General features: G+C 41.5%; 1 protein-coding gene across 2 annotated transcripts; it reads left to right on the plus strand.

Moving 5' to 3' along the window:
- Nucleotides 1-5715: 5715 nt before the first annotated feature.
- lmo4b (LIM domain only 4b) lies at nt 5716-16847 on the plus strand. 2 transcript variants are annotated; one of them, XM_062395476.1, is made up of 5 exons: nt 5722-6172; nt 7773-8013; nt 12350-12446; nt 13523-13678; nt 15918-16847. In XM_062395476.1, exons 2-5 carry the CDS (start codon nt 7778-7780, stop codon nt 15924-15926), a joined length of 498 nt encoding a protein of 165 aa, XP_062251460.1. In that variant the 5' UTR covers nt 5722-6172; nt 7773-7777; the 3' UTR covers nt 15927-16847. The 2 variants fall into 2 exon arrangements, with proteins under 2 accessions (XP_062251461.1, XP_062251460.1); XM_062395477.1 differs by lacking the exon at nt 15918-16847 and having other exon boundaries at nt 5716-6172; nt 13523-13684.
- Nucleotides 16848-21587: the final 4740 nt, after the last annotated feature.

Genomic DNA, 21587 nt, shown 5'->3' on the forward strand with positions numbered 1-21587 from the left:
CAGTGGACGTATGTTATGACTGTGGTGACCCAGGAAGAATATTACCACAGTCCCCTTTTATTGCAATTTTTGTAGTTTGACTTTTGCTTGTTTATTATAATATTTGGCTGTGATGTGCCAGATGTTATAAATAACAAATTAGTGTAATTGATTATGCTTTCAAGATTGAGTAAATCGTATTTTCTTTATTTGGCAATGGCAATAGTTTAACGGCTTTTGATCAAGGATTTGTAATGCCCTATTACACTGTAGAGGTTTTAAATAGGTTTGACCAGCCTGTGACCAATTGGAACATGATCATTGAGTGCATGTACATATTAGCAGCTTTCATAGACAATAGTGTTTAGCATTTATTTAAAATACATACCTTGTTGGCAAACAGCAAACAGATGCTCCAACACAACCTTCTACACCAGAAGGATGCGATTTTATCCTTCATCTACGTGCTGACGTTTTGGAGAGATTTATTAGGGGGGAAACTTAGAGACAGCTTCAGATTTATTGCTGCCATGTACATATAACATCATGTAAATCAATAAATACTGAAAATAAAAGAGGGCCTATAGTTGACCCCTGTGGGATACCATTAGGTGGATGAAAGGTTAGTGATTGTTGGCTGTGCTATATGTGTAAGAAGCAACAACAAACTATACCCCTTTTGAGATTGAGTTATTCTGTGAAAGACCGGTTGGCTGTGTCAGTTAAATGATCGACTCTTCAGGGAAATAAGCTTCTGTTTAAATAAATGGCTATCTCCCCTGCTGACAGATTCTTCACAACTTAAGAAAACTATAGGTAGGATGCTGAAGGGCCTGTCGTAACATGGAAGCTTTTCCTCACTCTAGTCGAGGGTTAATTACAGAGGCTGTCCCACCTTGTCCCACTACCATTGTAAAGCCACATGCGGCAAACTGGGATTTGTGAATATGGCCGATGCAAATAAAATTTGATTTGACCTAAATGTATCTTTATAAGAACATTCTGTTATAGATAGGTTAGTGATGTTAATATGAGCTATTGATGCACTATTGATGCACTTGAGCCTCACAGTCTGAAAAAAAATTAGCCACATAATAGTTCTAAGAGTCTGTGATTGTTAAACAATATTTTTAAGGCCAGAAAACTGCTAACACATGATTGTGAAATATTCTTTTATGTCCATATGACCTTTGACTTCAAGTAGAGTTCAGCAGATAAGTGCTTGATTTACAAATCACTTCAAGTACAAAGTTGGACTTTCTTTCTTATTTGATTTCTTAATTTTTAGACCATTGTATTGGTCCTGGCATATCTTTTAAAGTTGTTACGCTCCCCAGAGCTGATGAAAACACAAAATATCAGCACAGGCTTTAAAGAAATCCACTAATATGCAGGGGGTATTTATTGAGTTGTTAGGTTCTATTTACTTAATAGTATATTCACTTACTCGCTTTCTGTTTAATTACAAACGATAAATGAACAAGATCAATAAGACCGAATAAATGAAGTGAGACGTTTTCTGAAAGGGGAATATTGAGCACAACACTCCTGACTGTTTCATTGTTTAGTAACCCAAGTGGAGCTGAACCACATGGAAAAGAGGAGGGAGTACAGAGAACACACGCCACAAGACAAAGCAACACAGCCTTGAACTCAGATTGAAGGGTTTGATTACACTAATTTAGTCCTTCTGAATGTGCTTGTTTTCATGCCATTTCAGTGACACATTGCATGACTGTAGTCTCCCATAAACATGGAATGGAGTTTTTTATTTGCAGAGTAGGCCCACTGAATGGAATGTGCTCTTGGAGCATCCACACACAAGACAAAACAAAAAATTTAAAAAAGTTGGTTGTGGTTAGTGTATTTTGCATCAGCAATATTTTATGGACGGTCGACTAGTGGCAGAAACTTGGACTATGGGCAGAAAAGGTCTCTGGTTCGTCTATGGTTCGACTCCACGGAGAAACAACAAAAAGACGAACCTGGATTGATCTGTCCAAAAATCCAAGAGGATTCTCCCTACCCTGTCTAGTGCCCCTGAGCAAGGCACCTTACTCCCCCAACATCTGCTCCCCAGGCGCCATACATGGTTGGTCCCTGCTCTGTGTGTCCTGCACCAGATGGGTTAAAAGCAGAGGTTAAATTTCCCTACAATTGCATGAGTGTGCCTGTGCATGTCTGTGCATGTGTTTGGGATAAATTGTATCTTAATCTTAATCTTAATAGAAAAATCCTTTCTTCCTGAGAGTTCAATGAATACATGGATACCTCTCATTGTGTATAGTAAATACGAAGCTACATCTGGCTGCTAGCTAGCTTAGCATAGTTTACAGGCAGAAAGACACTAGCCTGGCTCTGTCCAAAAGTCAATAAACCTACCTACAGTTTTTTTTGTGTGTATTGATCAAATAAACTCTCCTGCATGGAACTTAACACACAAGCACAAAACTAATACTGCTCTTCCCGAGTTTGTCCAGTCTGTATGCCGGGCTAAGTTAACTGACAGCTGGGGTTAGCTTCATATTGACCCTACAAACATGAAAGGGGTATCAATTTACTCGGACCAAAACTTAGTTTGTCCAAAAGAAGTGGTCACTTTTTTGTATAGTTCAGACTTTCGGACCAATTTCAGGTGAGAGAGCATCAAACAGTAGAAGAAGACAGAAGCAGAAGCAGCTCGCAAGATTGATTGGAGTCAATAAAGAAGAAAGTTATTTTGCTGTTAGTAATACCATATTACAGGAGCAACGAAATCCAGGAAGTGAACTGTTTTAGTCATTTTCTCTATTCAAATGAAACAAAATGCATTTTATTCAAAAAGGTCAGTAACTACAATAGCCGAATTGACACAGACCCGTTTTTTAACCAATCAATGTCAAGTATAGGTAGACAAAGCCCATGTGTCATATGTCAGCCACCCTTTCATATATCATAAACAAGTCTTTACTCTGCTCCCTCAATTACAATCTGAAACCAAAACTAACTGGGTCAAATGTTAACAGTTTAAAAAACACATGGAGCTTGGCTGAGAATTTCAGGTTTGAAAACGCCCCAATTCTCATCAAAACAGGGATTAAGCACCATTTCCCAAGTATCAAACTATTTCTTTAAGGTGTTTTCATGCAAGTAGCCATTTGCTCAGTTAGAAGATTTAATTTCTAGATCTTTCAGCAGAGTCCGCCGTACTTCATGCAGTCATGGAGTGGTCCTCTCTATCTGTTGATCTACTACATCTCTATCTAAACTCTGATCTTCCCTCATCAGTTGGCTCAACACACACACACACACACACACACACACACACACACACACACACGCACACACACACACACACACACACACACACAAACACAGACACACACACACACACACACACACACACACACACACACACACACACACATGCAGTAAGCAAGTATGATGCTATATCATAATGCATCACATACTCAGGACAAGGCAACTCGTATCTGTGGTAAACAATCCAATGTGATCTTATGAGATGACTGTGAGAGAATGTTGTGGTGACCTGCGGGTTATTTAGTTAGGAGATTGCCTGTGGTGTGTAAACTTGCAGATTGAAAGTGGCCTCTCTTTGGCTCATGTCATGTTAATAGAATAAAACACAGAGTGCATCCCAATCTGAAGTTAACCGCCGTGCTGAATGTGGCTCTCTGGCTTTTTCCCACAGGATAAGAAGCTTCATTATGAAGCACCGTGGTCTCCTTTTCATCTCGGTGAGATCACCCCTGTGGGGAGTATCAACACTGCAAGCCACATCTGACGCTCTCTTGTCCCTGTTTAAACACAGAAATAGTGTGCCGTCATATTGTTGTGTGCCGCTGTGTGTGTGTGTGTGTTTTATCTGGTCTGCTTCATTATACAGCTGCTTGGAAACTGAACTAGGACTTGAAAGATCTCAGTGGAGAAAAGAGATGATCAATTTCTGAGGGGACACCCCCCCCCCACCACTCTCTCACACACACACACACACACACCATCCAACCCCCCAAATCTCCCTGACCCCTCAACCTCCTCCTCCTCTTCACTTCAACTACTGCCCATTTATGAAAAGCTCATTAAAACAGGCCTGGAACAAACAAAGCTTTTCCTGTGAGGCCCCCTTTCAAATTCATTTCATAATTTCCCTCTGTTTTAATCATTTATATCAATTAATCATTCCTTGGTGGAAAGATATTCTTAGCCATCTTCCGTGGTGTTTTTGTTCTAGCGAGTGAGCGACTTGATGAGGGTGTCAGGAGAATGTGGCTCAAACCAAGGTGGAGTAGCATTGGCTTTGCCAAAGGGAAATCAGCTCGATGCAGCACAGTCTCTTTGGAGCTGCAGGAATAAAAAACAATTAGAGTCATGAAAAAGATCATCTTTACACATCTGATGTCTTTCTAAGTGAGCCAGAGGCATCTTATAATAAAGCTGTTTTGTTATGTAAAACCACTTAAACTAATATGAAGCAACTTTTTCCAAAGCAACTTTTCTCCAAAGCAACTTTTCTCCAATAGCAACACTTATTTTTCAGTGTATCCATTTTTGCAAAGGACAGGTGTCTGGTGGGCAGCTATGCCTCAGGGGGTAGAGCGGGTCTGCAGTTTTGAACCCAGTCTTCCCCTTTCTGCGTGCTGAAGTGTCCTTCATTGTATACTGTTGTATACTGAACCCCAACTCGATCCTCACAGCTATGTGCCAATAGTAAGTGAGTGGTTAGTGATGGAGAAAGTGGTGCACTGTGTGAATGGGTGAATGGTAAAAATGGTACTCTTAAAAGCTTTGAGTGCAACAAAACTAGAAAAGGGATGTATAAATCCCTTTCCGATTACCATTTACACTGCAAGGCCTTTTTTCTTGTTAAAGCTGAAGATGAAAGAAGAATCCCCATCCCTTTCAGCATCCTGCACAACAACATGTCAGCACCACATTGCTTTTATTAAAAATCTGTTTCAGTTGCTTCCAACTTATCTTGTCTTTGAAGTCGCACAAGATGGTGGGGAAAGAAATAAAACTGTAAGGCTGAATTAATTAAATGATCTCAGCCAAATCGAGGTCTTGCAGATTAGCCTTAATAGGTGTTGAAACCAATGACCTGAGGCTTAATGAGGTTGGAGACGACAGGAAGGGCCTCGCTGCGATTATTCCCAGTGACAGACGATGGCGCCACTACGCAGCTATTAGGCCTTGATATTTCCCAGAGGTTGCAGTCATCCTCGGTAAACTAAGTAGTTACTGACTGTCTAAGTCAGTAACTAATTGAACTCAGACGTGAGGTGAATGTGGCCAAGCGGATGCTGCCACGCAACTTGTATTTAATAAATGTTTCACAGGAGACAATTGATGGCAGAACTAAGGAGCGATCCGTCGCTTTATACCACGATGAATATCCGCAATCACGGCCAATAACTCCCCTTTTTATGAGCAGTAAAGACTAGAGTAGATACTCAATCCCTCATTAATCACTGGAAGTTATAAAGAGTGACAGACATGTGGATCATAAATCATCTTATTCCCTGTGTTTTTGTTTCCTTCTTGTTCCAATTGTCTTCTCCTTCACCTCTCTGGTCCGTCTCCTCACCTCCGTCTCCATCCATCCTCCGGCGCGTCCGAGTCCACACAGCGGCCGCGCTCTGATTGGCCGCGCTCGAGATTCCTGCTAAATGGGCTGCGCGCGGATTGGCTGCGGCTGCGTCCTCGTCACGCGGCTGAAGGGGGTGTTCTTTCCTCTCGTCTCCAGCTGGAGGTTGGTTCCTGTCAGCCACACATGCGGGGAGCAGAGCAGCGGGAGCGGGCGGAGAGACTAACGGGACCCGGAGCAGAGCGGAGCGGAGGACGGTCAGTCAGCCACTGAGCCACAGCCTCGTTTCCTCTTCTTAACGACACTTCCCGGTGTTTGTTCAAGGACGTCGTGGCTTCGGCACGTCCCGCGGTGGACTTCTTTTGTTCAAGACAACAGCAGTGAAAGAGTAAAAAAAAAAAAAAAAAACTCCAGTGGAAATACTATCTGATAACTCCATTTTACTGCGCGTGTTGCCAGTGAACACGCGAGCGCGGAGCTGGAGGCCGACCGCGCGCGCCAGTGTGTCCGCTGTTACCTGCACTTTTCCCGCTGTTACCTGTTCTTCACCGAGGAACCCCGTTCAAGTAGTCAACTTTGCAGCCATTACACCGAGAAGACTCCAGCGAGGTGGGTGTTTGTCTCTGTCAGAGCTGCGACTCCTGTACATCTGTGTTTTATTCTGTTCTAATTATAGCCGCTTCTCTCTGGAAACTAGCCTCCCCGGTTCTACTGGTGTCTTTATGCTAAGACTGCTGGCGCTCATATTTATAGTCCGTGTAACCCTTTTCTTATCCCCTGTTCTTTAATGTGATGCCACATTTCCTCTCTTTTCCCTTGAAGAAGCAGCAATCATCGCACTGGAGCTTCTAGCACATGGCAGCCTGATAATGTCCCCCCCTCAACCTCCCTCCTCGCTCCTCTCTCCTATTTCCATGACTTGCGCCCAAATTGCCTGCCCGTGTAATTACTTGAGTTAGCCCATTTAAGTTAAAAGCCACCCCCTCCCTCTCCTCTCTCTCTCTCTCTCTCTCTCTCTCTCTCTCTCTCTCTCTCACTCCTCTCCCGTCTCCCCTCTCCTCACCCTCATGTTCCCTCCTTCCCGCAAAACAAAACAAAAAACCTCCTCTCCTGAATGAAACTTGACGATCTTGTTTATCCAGGGAGTCACTTTCAGGTCTACTTCTTGAATCAGATTTAATCAGCACTATGGTTTGTCCCCTAAGAGCCGCCGTCGCTAATGGGCTTACTGAATGCTTTTCTGTGTGTACACCCCCACCCAGCCCCCTCCGCCCCCCCCCCCCCCAACTCTAATTAGCCTACCTGCATTTCACAAAGATTTGGCTTTATCCAGGCATGTAGTATGCCTCACCAAATTGGAGGAGGATTACAGTTAAAAAGAGCCCACATTCATTTTGCAGGTGAAACAAATGCCTTGCATTTCATCAAATTAGACCACTTAACACCATTAGAGCAGGTCTGTGGTGAAACGAGGCTGCTGTGTGAGTCCCTATTAAGGGCGCTGTTAAATATTGGTTTAACCGTCACAAGGCAGATCATATTCGCTGTTCAGGTCAAAAGGTCCAGCGAGCATGAAGTGTTGGTAAACCCAACATGTCAAAGTGTCTGTTTCCGCCCATTCCATTTGTGTTGAGCAACAGCAGCGCCCTCCCCAGCTATTCAAAGTGCATTAGAGTATAGAGTTGTGCAGCAAAGTATTATGCTGTTTAGAATTTCTCCGGACAGCTCAACAAAAGCCCGCGCAGCACAATTGTTCCTCTGGCCCCTGGTTCATCATGAGAGGACCAGTGAAGGCAATCGCACAGGGATGAGACAGAGATCAAGGGCAGATTAGTTTGCTGAATTACTTGTAGCACAACAGAACTCGGAACTTTTCCCCTAATGAGATCAGCTATTTAGCTTAGCTATGGTTTGCAGGCTGCAGGCTGCAGCTGCTCGAAGTCTACACTGACACAAGAAGATGTTCCAAGGGGCTGACATTTTAGATTTGATAATTGACAAATTCACTTGTGGAGTGTGGCTCACATGATTTTATTTTTACGTTTTTAACATGGGGATTCCACAATAGCAGTGACCCATCGCAGGTCCTAACCCCGCCGTGTACCAAACAAAACTTATCAGGTAAAATCCTGAACCGCAGACTTCTAGGTGTGACATGCACCATCACTGGGGCCGTCGTCTTCATCATCTCTTCTGTCTGTGTTTATAGAGACAATGGTGAATCCCGGAGGCAGCAGCCAGCCACCGCCGGTGGGCACGGGTTCTCTGTCTTGGAAGCGCTGTGCAGGATGTGGGGGGAAAATCGCAGACCGCTTCCTCCTTTATACCATGGACAGCTACTGGCACAGCCGATGCCTCAAGTGCTCCTGCTGCCAGGCCCAGCTGGGTGAAATCGGCACGTCGTGCTATACAAAAAGTGGCATGATCCTTTGTAGAAACGACTACATCAGGTGAGACTGAGACCTCGGAATGCATGCACACAGCAAATTATATTTTATTGAATGTTATTACTGAAAATTATCTGAAGAGATTTCCGTTCATATGTTACAAGAACAAGTGGAATTTTAAGAAAGTTCCATTTCTCAGAAACCAAATGCGTTTACTTTTAAAAGTCTTGGAATATATTTAGTAATAGTACTACAAGTAAAGCCAAACGGGGCTAAATTAAAAATGATAATTTCGGGTCATGCAATAATCTTCCAGGCTGGGTGTATTTCCCTGGAACATGTGTCTCGTTGTACATCATCAGTGCTTATTAAAGTAATGGTTAAAGTCTACCTGAGAGTGGTCAAACACTCTCAGGTAGACTTTGTGCTCAGGCCTGTTGACTGAGCACAAAGTAAAAGACTTGTTCTGGAGGGCATCTGCATGTCTGTGCTGTTTGCTGTTCATGGTCAACTGGAGGACAGAAAACAAGTCGTGTAGGATTTGTTTGCTTTACAGAATTGCGTGTGCTGTAGGTTTTCTTTTTTTCAGTCTTTTTAAACCTAACAGAAAAGCCTCAGTTAAATAGCAAAGAGAAGCTTTTTAAATATTGTAGTAGGTGCGGCACACTCAACAGCAGGTTGGTGCGAACATAATACAGGATGACAGGACAAGGCCCAGTTTACACCCCGAGGGGAAAGAATTGTATCGATTACATTATTTTTTTATCAACAAGTATTCTTTAACAATTCAGTTCATATTTATGTCTTCAGGCTTTTTACTGGTATATGTTGAAATACATGTCAATTATTGTATCTCACTTTGGGCACACTTCATTTCTTTTACTTGAGTATTCTAAAAGATTTACCTGCGCCACAGTCAACATGCGACACTGCTATTAAATATGCAGGGATAATTCAAAATCTAAAGTGTGCCTGCTCGCTCTCACACCCACCTCATAAAAAGGATGAGGAAGTCAATGGGGTACTTCATTCATAATGGGACTGTAACATAATTAAAATTAGAAGAGGGGAAAATGTGGATACACCTTTCCACTTGTAATGAGAGCATGCTTGGTGGAAGAGCTAAAACGCATATTATGGAACCATGAGATCTCTGCAGAGATAAAGATAGGAGCGGGGGAAAAAACATCTGACAGTGAGTCTACACAATTAAATGCTTTAATTATAGTCCCCCTCCATTTCCTTTAGTCCTGATGGGTTTTATCTAATGAGATCTGGTCCCTGGCTTGTATCCGCTCCCAATGACGTGTCCGAAATGAATGAGAGCCACACTGCAAACAAAACATTTAATTAACCAAATTGGCTTTTGAGAGAGAGCAAGAGAGAAAGACGGAGAGAGAAGAAGGATTATTGTGAAGGCCATTTGCTGCAGTTTTTTTCCCCTTGATCTTAAAGGGGCAGACTCATTTTTATAATAGACTTGCTAAACTGCTCGTATGTCATAGATTTTCTGCTGTAAGCCCAAACTTTCATTCATACATCTGATATGAAAATGCTTCTCTGATTTAGCGCAAGTCAGAATGCATCACATCAGGGCTATAATGGGATGTATGCTTGGCCTGGGATGATACCCATCTCCCAATCAATCAAGTAGGAGTATTCACAAACATCGCAGGACAAACACTAGCTTGTTTTTCATGCAGCGCTGCCACCAAAAGCTTTCACGTCAAACTAAAAGCCAAAGTTGCGTTTTGCTGTGGGGATCATGTCGTACTAAGCTGTAGGTAATATTATTTCTGTGGGCTGCTAGTAGAGGAGAATTAATTTACTTGTGGCTGCTGGATTCAGGGAGAAGGCTGTCCCCTTAATTGAATAAGCCAAGGTAATTAAATGGCACTTTTCCAATAGAACGTGTGAGGTAAATCTAATAGTTGGTTATTTAATATCACTTTGAAGTCTGCCCACTCAAGCACTATGACAGCACAAGAGAATGTGAACTATTAGGCCAGGAAAAAACTGGGATCTCAGAAATTAATTAAATCGCATGCAATTTAGGGGAAACGTTTATCTTGATTTGTCATAACAGAATTAATTCAAGGCCTTCAATTCACTTGGGGCCAGATCTGTTACTCTGAATTAACCAAGTGTAATTTGGCTGATCCCCCACCGCTGCTGCAGCCGCCACCACCACCCTCCACCCCAGCACACACCCACACCTCCTAATCCCCCTCCCCCCTAAAACACATGCACATGCACAACACAGATCCATGAGCACCCTCCCTCATCCTTGCAATCTCCCCGCCCCTCCCCATCCTGTCCCTGGCCCCTCCACCCTTTTCTCTAATGCAGCTCTTGCCATTATGCAAAGCTCCGCTTCAGTATCAATATGGCCTAGTGCTTTTAAGGTGCTTTGGCTGCTGATGTAGAGAGGCATTTTTAATGGACTGTGTTGCAGAAATCATTGTTGTGGGGTAATTTTACCCTACTCAAAGGCCCTGGTGAATGAGGTCTGCATTTACCAGACAGCCTAGCAGCAAGCCATGCTATATTTTACCTGACAGTCAGTGCTGAAATGAAATCCAATAGTCATTGCCTATATAGACAACAGACAGCTCTAAATGTGTTTTTGTGTTTTGTTATTTAATATAATCAAAAGCGTTGGTTGTAGCAAAGTCTCATCCACAAGGGGAAGACAACAGATAAATCAAGATAAATCCATCCCCCAGAAAGAAAGATGGTAGGATGCTCTGTTTTTCTTGGAGGAGAAAAGCAGAAACCAGATGTGTCATTGCAATTAAAGAGTCCCTTGGCCTTAATTAAACTGACCTGGGGTGTCTACCTCACCTCTGTGTTGTAGTTCACTGGCAGAAGAGACCATTAGAGCCCAAGTTCAAACTGATATAGCCGCTTAATTGAGCACCTAAAGGCTTTGGCTCCTTAAATCAAAAACTATCAAGAGCCTATCCCCTGGTAAAAATAACCAACCTGGTAAAGCTTGCACACTCTGGTTAACCAAAAAAAGGCTGTTGTGCAAAATTCAACGTGAACAAGAGGAACATGTTTTTAGAATTTTAGTGAAGTTTGAGTTTCGATGAGGCCACTTTGCTATGCTGAAATGTCTTTGCAGGAAAGTCTTGCTTCTCGACACACATTGCACGCAGTTCTTAAAGCAGGGCCTATATGTTCATTTCCACTGTCATGTTTGTCCCAGTGAAAGCGGAGAATTGGCAGTGTTGTGACGACAGTCTCCAGTTAATTAGTTTCTGAAATTGAGTTTTGATGGAGCCCTTACAAATGATGCCAAGACAAAATTTGCTTCTGCCGAGTCTTATTGAAAGCCATTTCTGTGTCCCTTTGCAAAGAGCTCTGGCGTGTTTGTTTGTCAATATATCTAACAATTGCACGGGTTATGGTGGGGATAGTGGAAGCATTTATTCTCTTAAAAATATCTCAAAACACTTACCTCTTGTTCTTTCCATTTCTTGTAATTTTTTTTTGCCAAACAACTTAGTCTGATGCGCACACACCAGTGTTAACCAATCCCCCCTATCCCTTTCTTTTTCCATCCCTCTCTCCTTCTCTCCGGAGCATGTCAGATGCCGTGGTCTTATTTGATTGCTTAGGAAAAGTGCAGTGATAGAGCAAACACCCGGTGAGATATGATGACAAATGGGTCCAGATCCCAGTAAATTACTTTCTGCTCAAATCGAAATTTCATTCAGTTTGCTGCTCACCGAGATGAAGTAATCTAAATTGTGGACTCAGAAGGAAGATAGAAGGGAAGCTGGAGCAAGCATTTCATTATCAAGAAGGGGAGAGAGGGAGAGGGAGAGAGAGAGAAGGTTAGGGACGAAAGAGATGAGCAGAAGCAAATCTAAAGTGTTGACACCATGATTGAAAAGGTTAACCCATGCACATTATATATCAACCCGAGTAGCTACGGGTTTCTAATGGAAACACGGCACTGACGGAGTGTTCACAGGAGTCCTAATGGCAAAAGCACTATGTCTCCACCTGGATGTACAATCAAATCCTCTTAGGTCCTGATTGCTTATGTTCCAGGTTATTATTAGGTTGCAAAAAATGTGCACCCAAAGTGATATGCAGTTTCAGTGCTACATGCTTGTGGAGAGCAGACTACTCCAAGATTCATTTTTCTGTTGATGCTCTGACGATTTTCTCTCTCTCTCTTTCTCTCTTGTGTGTTTTTCCTTTCACTTTACAAATGGAGCTGGGAGATAGTGAACGTGGCACTAAATATAGTTTTCATTCAGTCACATACTCTGCAGTCAAAAGTGGTGATGCCACAGTCCATTACACAAGGCTAAATCTATGCAGATGCATACAGTGGTTCCATCGTAACATTTGCTCTTTTTCGTTTTTCTTCCCTTTCTCTCAGATTATTTGGAAACAGCGGAGCTTGCAGCGCTTGTGGCCAGTCCATTCCATCCAGTGAACTGGTGATGAGGGCACAGGGCAACGTGTACCATCTCAAGGTAAACTCAAGTCCTCTATCAATAGCCCTAAGCCAAAGAAAGTAAAAAAAAACAACATTACACACTGTTTAACTTGGAGCATTTTATTTGTAGTAAAACACTTAATTATAAAACTAATACGTGGATATGTGTTGATTTGGATGGGTGTACACAAAGGTGCCTGTATGGATAAATAAAGTTGTATTAAAAGTCTGAACAGCTTTGTTGTTTTGGAAATTAGAGAATTACATAATGCTTGAGTAGCACAATAAAACTGCTGTGGATTTTGAATAACTATATTAGTAATTTTTACAGACCAAGTCAATCAATCAAATTATTTGAGTTATCTAAAACTTAATTGATATTAAATTGACAACTATTTTGATATACACTTACATTTGACATTACCCATCATCTTCTGTAATGTGAGAAATGCTCTTTTTTTGTCACATTGTATCAATGTGTCCACTTCAGACATTTACTTATTAGTGCTGCTGCTGTAATGTTGTCAAATCAAAATGACAAAAGTCAGCAGATTGGCGTTAATTTAAAATGTCAGATACAGGAAGTGTTATCATCGGCGAAGGCAAGCAAGTTTCTGCAGCGTAGCTCAAGGCGAAAGGGGAAGATTGAACTAGCTACATGTTTTTTATCCTCGGATATTCACTCTGACTGCCTGTTTACTACACATGTGCACCACCTATGTTCAAGGGTTGGCTTCCTCCCCCTAAAAAAACCTTAGTGGAAACACTGTTTATATTTTAATTAAATTTAATATTGCATCGAACTCAATTGTTGGTTTGACAAATAAATAAATAACTTTGTACTTTAGTAAATTCTTTTTTTTTTATTAATTCTTGCCAATTTATAGGATTAATCTTCATTTTATTTATCAGGGAAAGCCACAAATTGCTGTTAAGTAATTGTATCTTTATTTTACAACTCTAACCAAGCTTCTGCACATAAATGTGAACATGTCAGTGCGTTTCCCTTCACAAGTGTTTGCTCTGAGGTGTTATTACATTATGGGATGAGCTGTGCTTTGTGGTCCTCAGTCCTGGTTGTCATTGCTTTTCCTCCTGCCCCCTCTCCCGCAGTGTTTCGCATGTTCCACCTGCCGGAACCGGCTCGTCCCGGGGGACCGGTTCCACTACATCAATGGCAGCCTGTTCTGTGAACATGACAGACCCACAGCACTCATCAACGGCCACTTGAGTTCACTGCAGACGAACCCGCTACTGCCCGACCAGAAGGTATGATTCGTCACCTTCTTCCCAGTACCCTTGTTTTCTCTGCACCGGTGATACATGATAGGAGTGGGGGGGTGTTCTGCAGTTCTTAGTTGTTTGTTGGGCAGAAGCCTGGTGATTTCAAAGTAAAGAACAAGTCAGTAAAAGCTTGTCATCAGTCACCTCGAGTCATTTGCAGGAAAAGAAAAACATCTGTAATATTCAAGCCAACATTTTTCACCCTGTTTATATTGATGTCGTCGATTCAACTCCACTGCAAGGCATGCAGCAGATATTAAATCTTACAGAGCAGAGATGAATTTTATTTTTAGACAGCCAATGGATTTTTCCATCATTCTTGTCGGAGGACATGCACTCAGAAAATCTGTATTAACCGTCAGCACAAAACATGTGAAAATGATTTTTTTGTAACGCTGTCCTCACGCTCAGTTTGTTGTGAGCAGATACATATTTTGACTCATCTTAAATTTATCTTCTGTCCCGAGCCAGACTTCCAATTGTGGAGAAAAATGACACGTTGCCATTAATAGAGAGTGTTTAAAACTGCATTTGACTACTCCATCAACAAGACTGGGATCACCTGGGCTAAGTTATTACTCCCAAGGCCAAAAATATGTATCCAGGACCAGAGGTTGAACACAGACTGCAAGCTGCAGCAGCCAGTATATCATGAAAGCTATCATCATGGCTTCCCCTGATTTGATCTTGATGCCTCCAGTGAAAGCAAAACAGAAGGCCTAATCATATACGAAGGATAACTTCATTCTTCAGGATAGCTTCATTCTGCCCGCAGGAGATATAATCATTTTTGCCTCACAACAAGGAGCTTTATTGATACCTTGTCTGCACACACAGCACACAGAGAGATATGGGAGGTGTTTGGAGTGTGTCAGAGTCTGACTGAAAGAGGAATTATGTTGTTGGGAGCATGCATTTCACCTTGAGTGGTTTTGTGAGTAGAAGAGAGGTAGAACTCCATTAAGCCCCCCTGCACCCCACCCTCCCTTCCTCCATGTCACGGGCCTTTTAAGGGCTTGTCACTTTTACAAATCAGCTCTTAGAGCTCTTAGAGCTACTCACATTCAAATTGAAAGCTGTTGCATTATCTAGCTTAATTTTAAATGTCTGTTTAAGTCCTTACTCCCACCCCCCCACCCCGATGTCTCTTGTAGCATGGCTGGCATAGTAAATATGAGGCCTCATTGTTTATTAATGCGCTAACATCAATTGTAGTGAAAACTGCTGAATTATTGATGCTAAAATGCAATCTGAATATTGGCCCTGGTGCTTTAATTATACCAGAGAGAGAATTATTAAATAAACAGAGACACATCGCTCAGTGGGAACAGTCTCAGGATGCTTTTGTTATCTCTGAGTGAAATAACGAGAATTACCCCGCTGCTGACGCACTTCGTCGCACTAACAGTCTCGGCTCTCGCGCAAGTGCAGAAGGTGGACGGCCTGAAACAACACAGACTTGCAGTAGGATAGTGGCTCCCAAAATCAATATACAGTACCTCATGTATAAAGTGAGTGCAGAGGCTGGTTTAGCAGAGGAGAAAATGAATCAGTCATAGAAACACAGGGTTATCTAGTGACCATTGTTTTGATTATCAGCAATTTAGCTGTGACATAATTGGTGTTGTCTGCGTTCATGGCATAGGGTATTTGATGCTCATTTATTAAGCTTTCTTCCCAGCTTCGTCCTAATCTCTTTGTTCAGAATAGACAAATTACCTCTCTCATACAGAGCTGCTTTGACCCAGGGGAGTGAGACCCTCCCAGCGTCAGTCACTTTAATTAGCCCCCAAGTAGGAGCTTGCAATTACTAATAGACTGAAGCCCTCCTAGTGATTTGAGGGATGAAGGGAAAAGTAAATCGGCCCTTAAAATCATGAAGAAAAAACAAGAAAGATGAAAAAGTTAGATGCTGGTGGAGCCCAGACAGATAATTGTCTTTACTCCCCTACATTTTTCTGTTTTGCAGGATCACCTCCTGCAGTTATGTTAGTGCGCGATTCTAATTATAGAGAGTCGCTTCATGAATGCACTTTTAAGTTTAGGCAGAGTAAATGGGACACCAGATGGTTTCCGAAGCCTGGCTGATCAATAAATTAAACTGCGAAGCTGGTGGAAAGTTGATTTATCACAGTGAAACATTGATGGCATTTTGTGAACTGATGCCCTTAATGACAGCCCAGAATTTTTAATTGTTTTATTTTTTTTATCTCTCACTATTCAGGTGTGTTAAGCGGGAGCTGTGCAGGAAGCAGGATGTGTGCCTTCATTTTAGCCCTTACTCATTGTCACCCAAGACAGCGTGGATCAGCAACACCCCAGCCTTTTAGCTGTGCTCCCAGGCCCTTTGCCCTAAAAGGAATCCTCTACCCATCTTACAAGTAACCTGACTTTTATTTCTGCAACCCCACACCCCAACGCTCAGCCTTCAAACTTGGCTTTTCCCCAAATATGGGTGGATACTTGCACTTAACCGCACCTGAATCAGGATGCTGAGGACTTCGTGACCTTGGAATAAAAAAGACCGGAGACGAATCAGACTCCAAGGGGACTCTTCGGGAAGAGAAAATTAAATAACACACAGGAGGATGATGTGACTGAAGTGAGGGAAGGAGAAAAAAGACTAATGAGGTTAAAGAGATGCAGGCTTTTCAACTCTGCATATTTGTAGACATTGTGGGGAAAACCGGGACCTTTTCATTTTTCCTCTCTTCCTTTTCTATCTTCATTTCCCAACAACATGGTGTTTTCACTTTATATATTTTAAGTGTTGTCAAAGGGGAATGTTTTTTGTTTTCTTTGGTGGTATATGTATAGAAAAGATGGGGTTTAAAAAAATAATCTGTTGCTTTTTGTGGAAAACAAATCATGAGCACTCTAGGTGTATTTATATAACTACCATGTATGTACAGTATGCATGTAAATGTCGTTGTCCAGGCGTGGCTACAGTACATTCAAACTCTGCACACTTGGTTCCAGTTCCCCCTCCCCTTCAAACCTGAACCTGTGGCAAACTGAAGAAATTTGCTCATAGTCAGTAATGTAGAGATCATCGCCAACATATAAATGCTGAATGAAAGAGAAATTACTTGTGATATTTTCCGAGACATTTGCTCCAGTATGGTGTATTTAATTAATAAAAAATATGTAAGATTTAAAAGCCTCTGTAAATTCATTGTAAAGCTTCAGAACAAGTGCTCAAGGTTGCGGTTTGCTCAAATTTGGCTCATATGAGATAAGAGTCAGACTTCATACACTGCATCTCTATTGAAAATGAGTGTCACAATGTTGTCGAGTCCCTTGTTTTTACCAGGGAACCATTTCCGCGGCGTCTTTATGTCTGAATTACGTAATTACTACAAGATCCCATTAGCCAAGTGCCCAAGAATTTATCTTTCATGAGGGAAGGCCTCATCAGTGCGTTACTTGCCTCACCACTGAAAATCCTCTATTGAGGATCCTGCAGCGCCGCCATTCAATTTCCACCCTCGCAATAATCGAGGCGCATGATGAGCGTCTAACTGAAAATGGATAAACATGTATCCTCTCTTTCTGTTCAAATGACCGTTTTCTATTTATCACTCTAATACCTGACAGAAATATAGGAAAATGTCCCTTTGAAGATTCAATTACTGCGGAGAGGGAGAGAGGTGTCTCTCTTTGGCAGCCACAAATTGAATGGGCTATTTGCAGAACAAATTGGTGTTTGAAGTCCTTGCAAGACCTAATAGGTTTGAAGGAGGGACCCGGTAATGGCTGATGCGCTTATCTGCCGAGTCTGGGGGCCCCTCATGAGCTGCTGCTGTAGCTGAAACAATGGTGCTGTACGGGATAAGACTTTCATGCAGAAATCAGCTCAGAAAAAAGAGGAAAGACGCCGAAAAAGTCAGAATTTGAATGCTTCAAAAATGTTGCATATCTGCAGAGAAACTTGTCTGTTTTGCATGTCAGTGTCTGAGGCCATCTCCCAAAGCAAAGCCCTCCACATTTAGATTCCTCAATGTTCCAAAAAAAGGGTCCTGTGTATTTATTTATATTTGTTTCATACACAGAAAATTCAACTCCTGAAAACATTAAAATGAGACGAACAGTGAAACCAAAGAGGATATAAAAGTTCAGTAAATCAGTAAATAGGTAGGTTTTGAAGAGGTTACAAGTAGACAGTTGCTCATGTTAACGGGCAGGTGGAAGTAAACACTTCCACTATCATAGTTGCTTTGTGTTGAACTGACAAAGAAGTTTTCAGGAAGTTTCAAATGCACAAAGTGAGAGAAATATAGTTTGTTCACAGCTCAGTTAATGGGGTTTCTAGACCTGTAGCAGTTTTTGACATGTGCATGACTATTTACTTCAGAGTGGAGTGTAATATAATAATTTGGTAAAAAGGTCTGGATGTTGACTTTTGTGTTGTAGTGGCTGAGGGACTTTGTTTAACAGACCTGAGTCTGACTTAAACAGGTCTTACCTGCTCCAGATATGACAAACATTTCAAGATCATGTTGAGACAAGGGTCCTAACTCTACTAGTGTTTTTAGATTGTTGGAAGAGGTCTGATGCCAATTTGTATGATGGCTAAATAGATGCAGTTGAACACCCAGATACAACAGATGCAGATTTCTGGCCTTACGTACAGTTGATGCAAATGAGGAATAGTAAACAGCATAACACCAGACTCATCAGCTCAGGAAACAGAGGCACCAACATAAAGAAAAAAAAATAATTTAAAATTGTATTAAATTTAAGGGTAGATGTTTGGAGGATAAATGTATTTTTGACAAACTAATATATACAAATTTATAGTTCTCTCTGAAATCCATCTCCGGACTCCCCCGACATGTCACTGAGAAACATTAGGGCTCAACTTAACAACCTCACTCCAGGAGCTGAATCTCATTGCAAATGCATAAAAACAATACGGCCAGATTTATAAAAATAAAAAAATAAAAGCAATACCAAGGGATAATTCTGCTCTTTCATGTGACATTCAAGTGGAGCTTTGGCTGGAGGCTCAACGAAACGACTTAAAACTGGAATTTTGGGGGAATAGCTATTGAAACGTCATCAAATGCAGTCAGCATTAATACTCAGATGACTGCAAAATGCTTCAAAACCATCATCCCCCTTTAGCTTAACTGATGCATTCGATTTAAGGACTTTTAGGATGATTTGTCATTCATGGCTGATGTTTCAGAGGTGATAACCAGAGAATCTGAACATGCATTCCACTGTCACCTGCTTATTAATTGACTCTCAGGCCAGAGAAGCCTCCAAGTATCAGATATTTAAAAATGAATTATCCTTTAAGTTGAGTTTGTGCTTGATTTTTTAAGTGACCTCCATTTAATCCACTTCAGAACAACACAGTTTCGTGCTACACTGACATCAGCCTTTTCCATTATGAAATCCGCTTGCTTCCATTAAGCTGTTTACTCACACAAACACACATATCCACGCACACACGTTAATATACACAAGCTGCACACGTGTGTGCACACAGATCCAAATTGCTGACTTAAAGATTTGCTGAAAATATTTTTTTAAACCCCCCATTTCGTATAAAATCCATATGTTAGTATTTGTTTTGATGGGGCAAACAAGAGAGAGCTAATGGATCTCACCCACAACAATGAAGCACACTTAAATGGCATGTCTGCCTGAGGGAAATCATGTTGCTTCAACTCCAGCTCCTTCCTGCTCACGCCAGGGAGTCTCCTGATGCACCACAACTAGATCACTTATGATTAGTCACCTTGTATTTACTTGTAATTATTTTATGTCTTCATTCTGCAGAACGCTTTTCATTATCATTACCTCGGTGTGATTGGGAGGTTTTTATGGCAGAGTAGATGTTGTGGTCGTCATGAATTTTATTTGATTGAAATGACGATTTTTGCCAAACCAGTGTTCACTCTCTGTTTGTTCACTGTTTCGAAAATAATATACAAAACAGCTTCCAGATGCTTTATGATAATAACTTCAACACATTTCACCGATTTATTTATGGACAACATAAAGGCTTTCAGGCCGGGAAGAGGTTGTTTTTGTCTACAACTCCCTTCTTTAGTTTTGCAGCAGATGTCTGCTTCCACATTCATGTCCTGAACCAAAAGCCTCTACTGAATATGAATCTCTCACACTGTAGCCTGTAGTATCTTCTACCACAAGTTCCTTTCACTTGAAATCCCTCGATGGAACAGCAGCTTGGCACCACAGGTGGCACCGTCCTCATAACAAACATAATCAGGATTTAATGAATACATTCAATTCAGTGATGTTGGGCACTTTGAGACACAATAGCTATCTGTTAGCTGAAGCAACTAAGCAGCTAACAGTGGCCGTACCATACCACGCTCAGGTCCAGAGGAACGCCAACCACAAACGTGAAATGCCAAAACTTAGTTTGAGACGCACACCTCAGTTTGTGGGTAGTAAACATGTTTTTTTTAGGGTTTATAACTGATACTGTAGCTATCCAGCAGGGGGTGATCAAGATGAAATTGTTCTTCAGCTGAATGTTTTTTGACAAGTACCATTAGTTGTTCGGTTGATTGCTTACATTTAAACTGATTGACTGACGTGGCTTTTTCAGAATTCTTTTCGACGCAATTACAGAGCTGCCAACTTTTCAAAAAACCTCGGAGTGAGATTTTGTCGGGGGTGACCAAATTTTGGAGCGCAAATAGCCACACACGTTGGTTGCTCAAATATAAGTGAATAGGAATTTGGCGTTGTGGTTTTTGGGGCCCAAAGTCGTTGATAGGGGCAGCCTACTGGAGATGGACAACATTGTTTATATTCTAAGAAGCAAATACATAGCTGAAGTTCCACCCCAAGTCAATTTTGGTTTAAGTAGATGTTATTTTCTGCTTTCTAGTGGATTTCTGGGTGGTATGCTAAAGATGTGCAATACTTGAACTTATTCTGATTCATGTTACTCTGATAATGACTTGTAGGGCCTTCTAGACTTGAGCTGAACATTCAACCAGAAAACTATTGTTGTGCCTCAATGACTGTATATCTACCACAATATAGCTGAATTAATAGACCTTTGTTTAAGATTTGACCATGGTAGGTTGATTGACATTTTTGATTACGATGGTATTCAACTATTTCTTAACTGAAACGTAAGCTATATTGTTAATAATTGTGTTCTTAAGAGCAGTTAATGATTTATGTTCAGCAAAAAATTACACAAGATTAGATAGGGAGAAATATTTTCATTATTCAAAGCCTCCCACCACCAATCTGTGATCAGATTTTGTCATAACCTGGGCAAACTATTCATCTAAGACTGAACTGACTGAACTGTCTTATTTTTTGGAATTCCAAAACCTAATACATGTCAAAATATAATGATACAAAGGTATTTAATATGGACTGGAGTCAGGAGGGATACTCTGCAGCTCAGCACCTATGAATGTATTTAAATCTTATTTCTGGGACAGTTAACATCTGTCAGGTCTAGACCAAGCATCTACTGCATGGGTGTGTCTTCAGTCGTCCAGGATCCCAGCTGTCAATGAACCCTGAAAATCCCCTAAAGCCCCTGAAAAAAGGTAAATAAATGAATGGCATGAATTGTGGTTCAGAATTGTCTTGTTTTAGTTCGCTGTGGAATCAGCCAACAACTTAAAATAGGGCTTGAGTTGGGTGCTCAGTTACTTAGCAGGGGGCTCGATAACACAGAGAGGGACATGCAAATATTGGTCGGGCAATTATTGGCAGTGTTTGGCCTAAAGTAGCAGGTAACTCTATCCTGTCCATTATGTATGCTGTGAACTCTGGTGCAAGAAGCCCTGTTGAAGCTTTGCCTTTTACTGCTAAAAGGCTTCTTACCTCCTGACAAAAAGCGGCTCACTTTACGCTTAGATGTCCTTTGCAGTGGAAATGTACT

The sequence above is a fragment of the Platichthys flesus genome, chromosome 9 (genome assembly GCF_949316205.1).
Source record: "Platichthys flesus chromosome 9, fPlaFle2.1, whole genome shotgun sequence".
Classification (NCBI taxonomy): Eukaryota; Metazoa; Chordata; class Actinopteri; order Pleuronectiformes; family Pleuronectidae; genus Platichthys; species Platichthys flesus.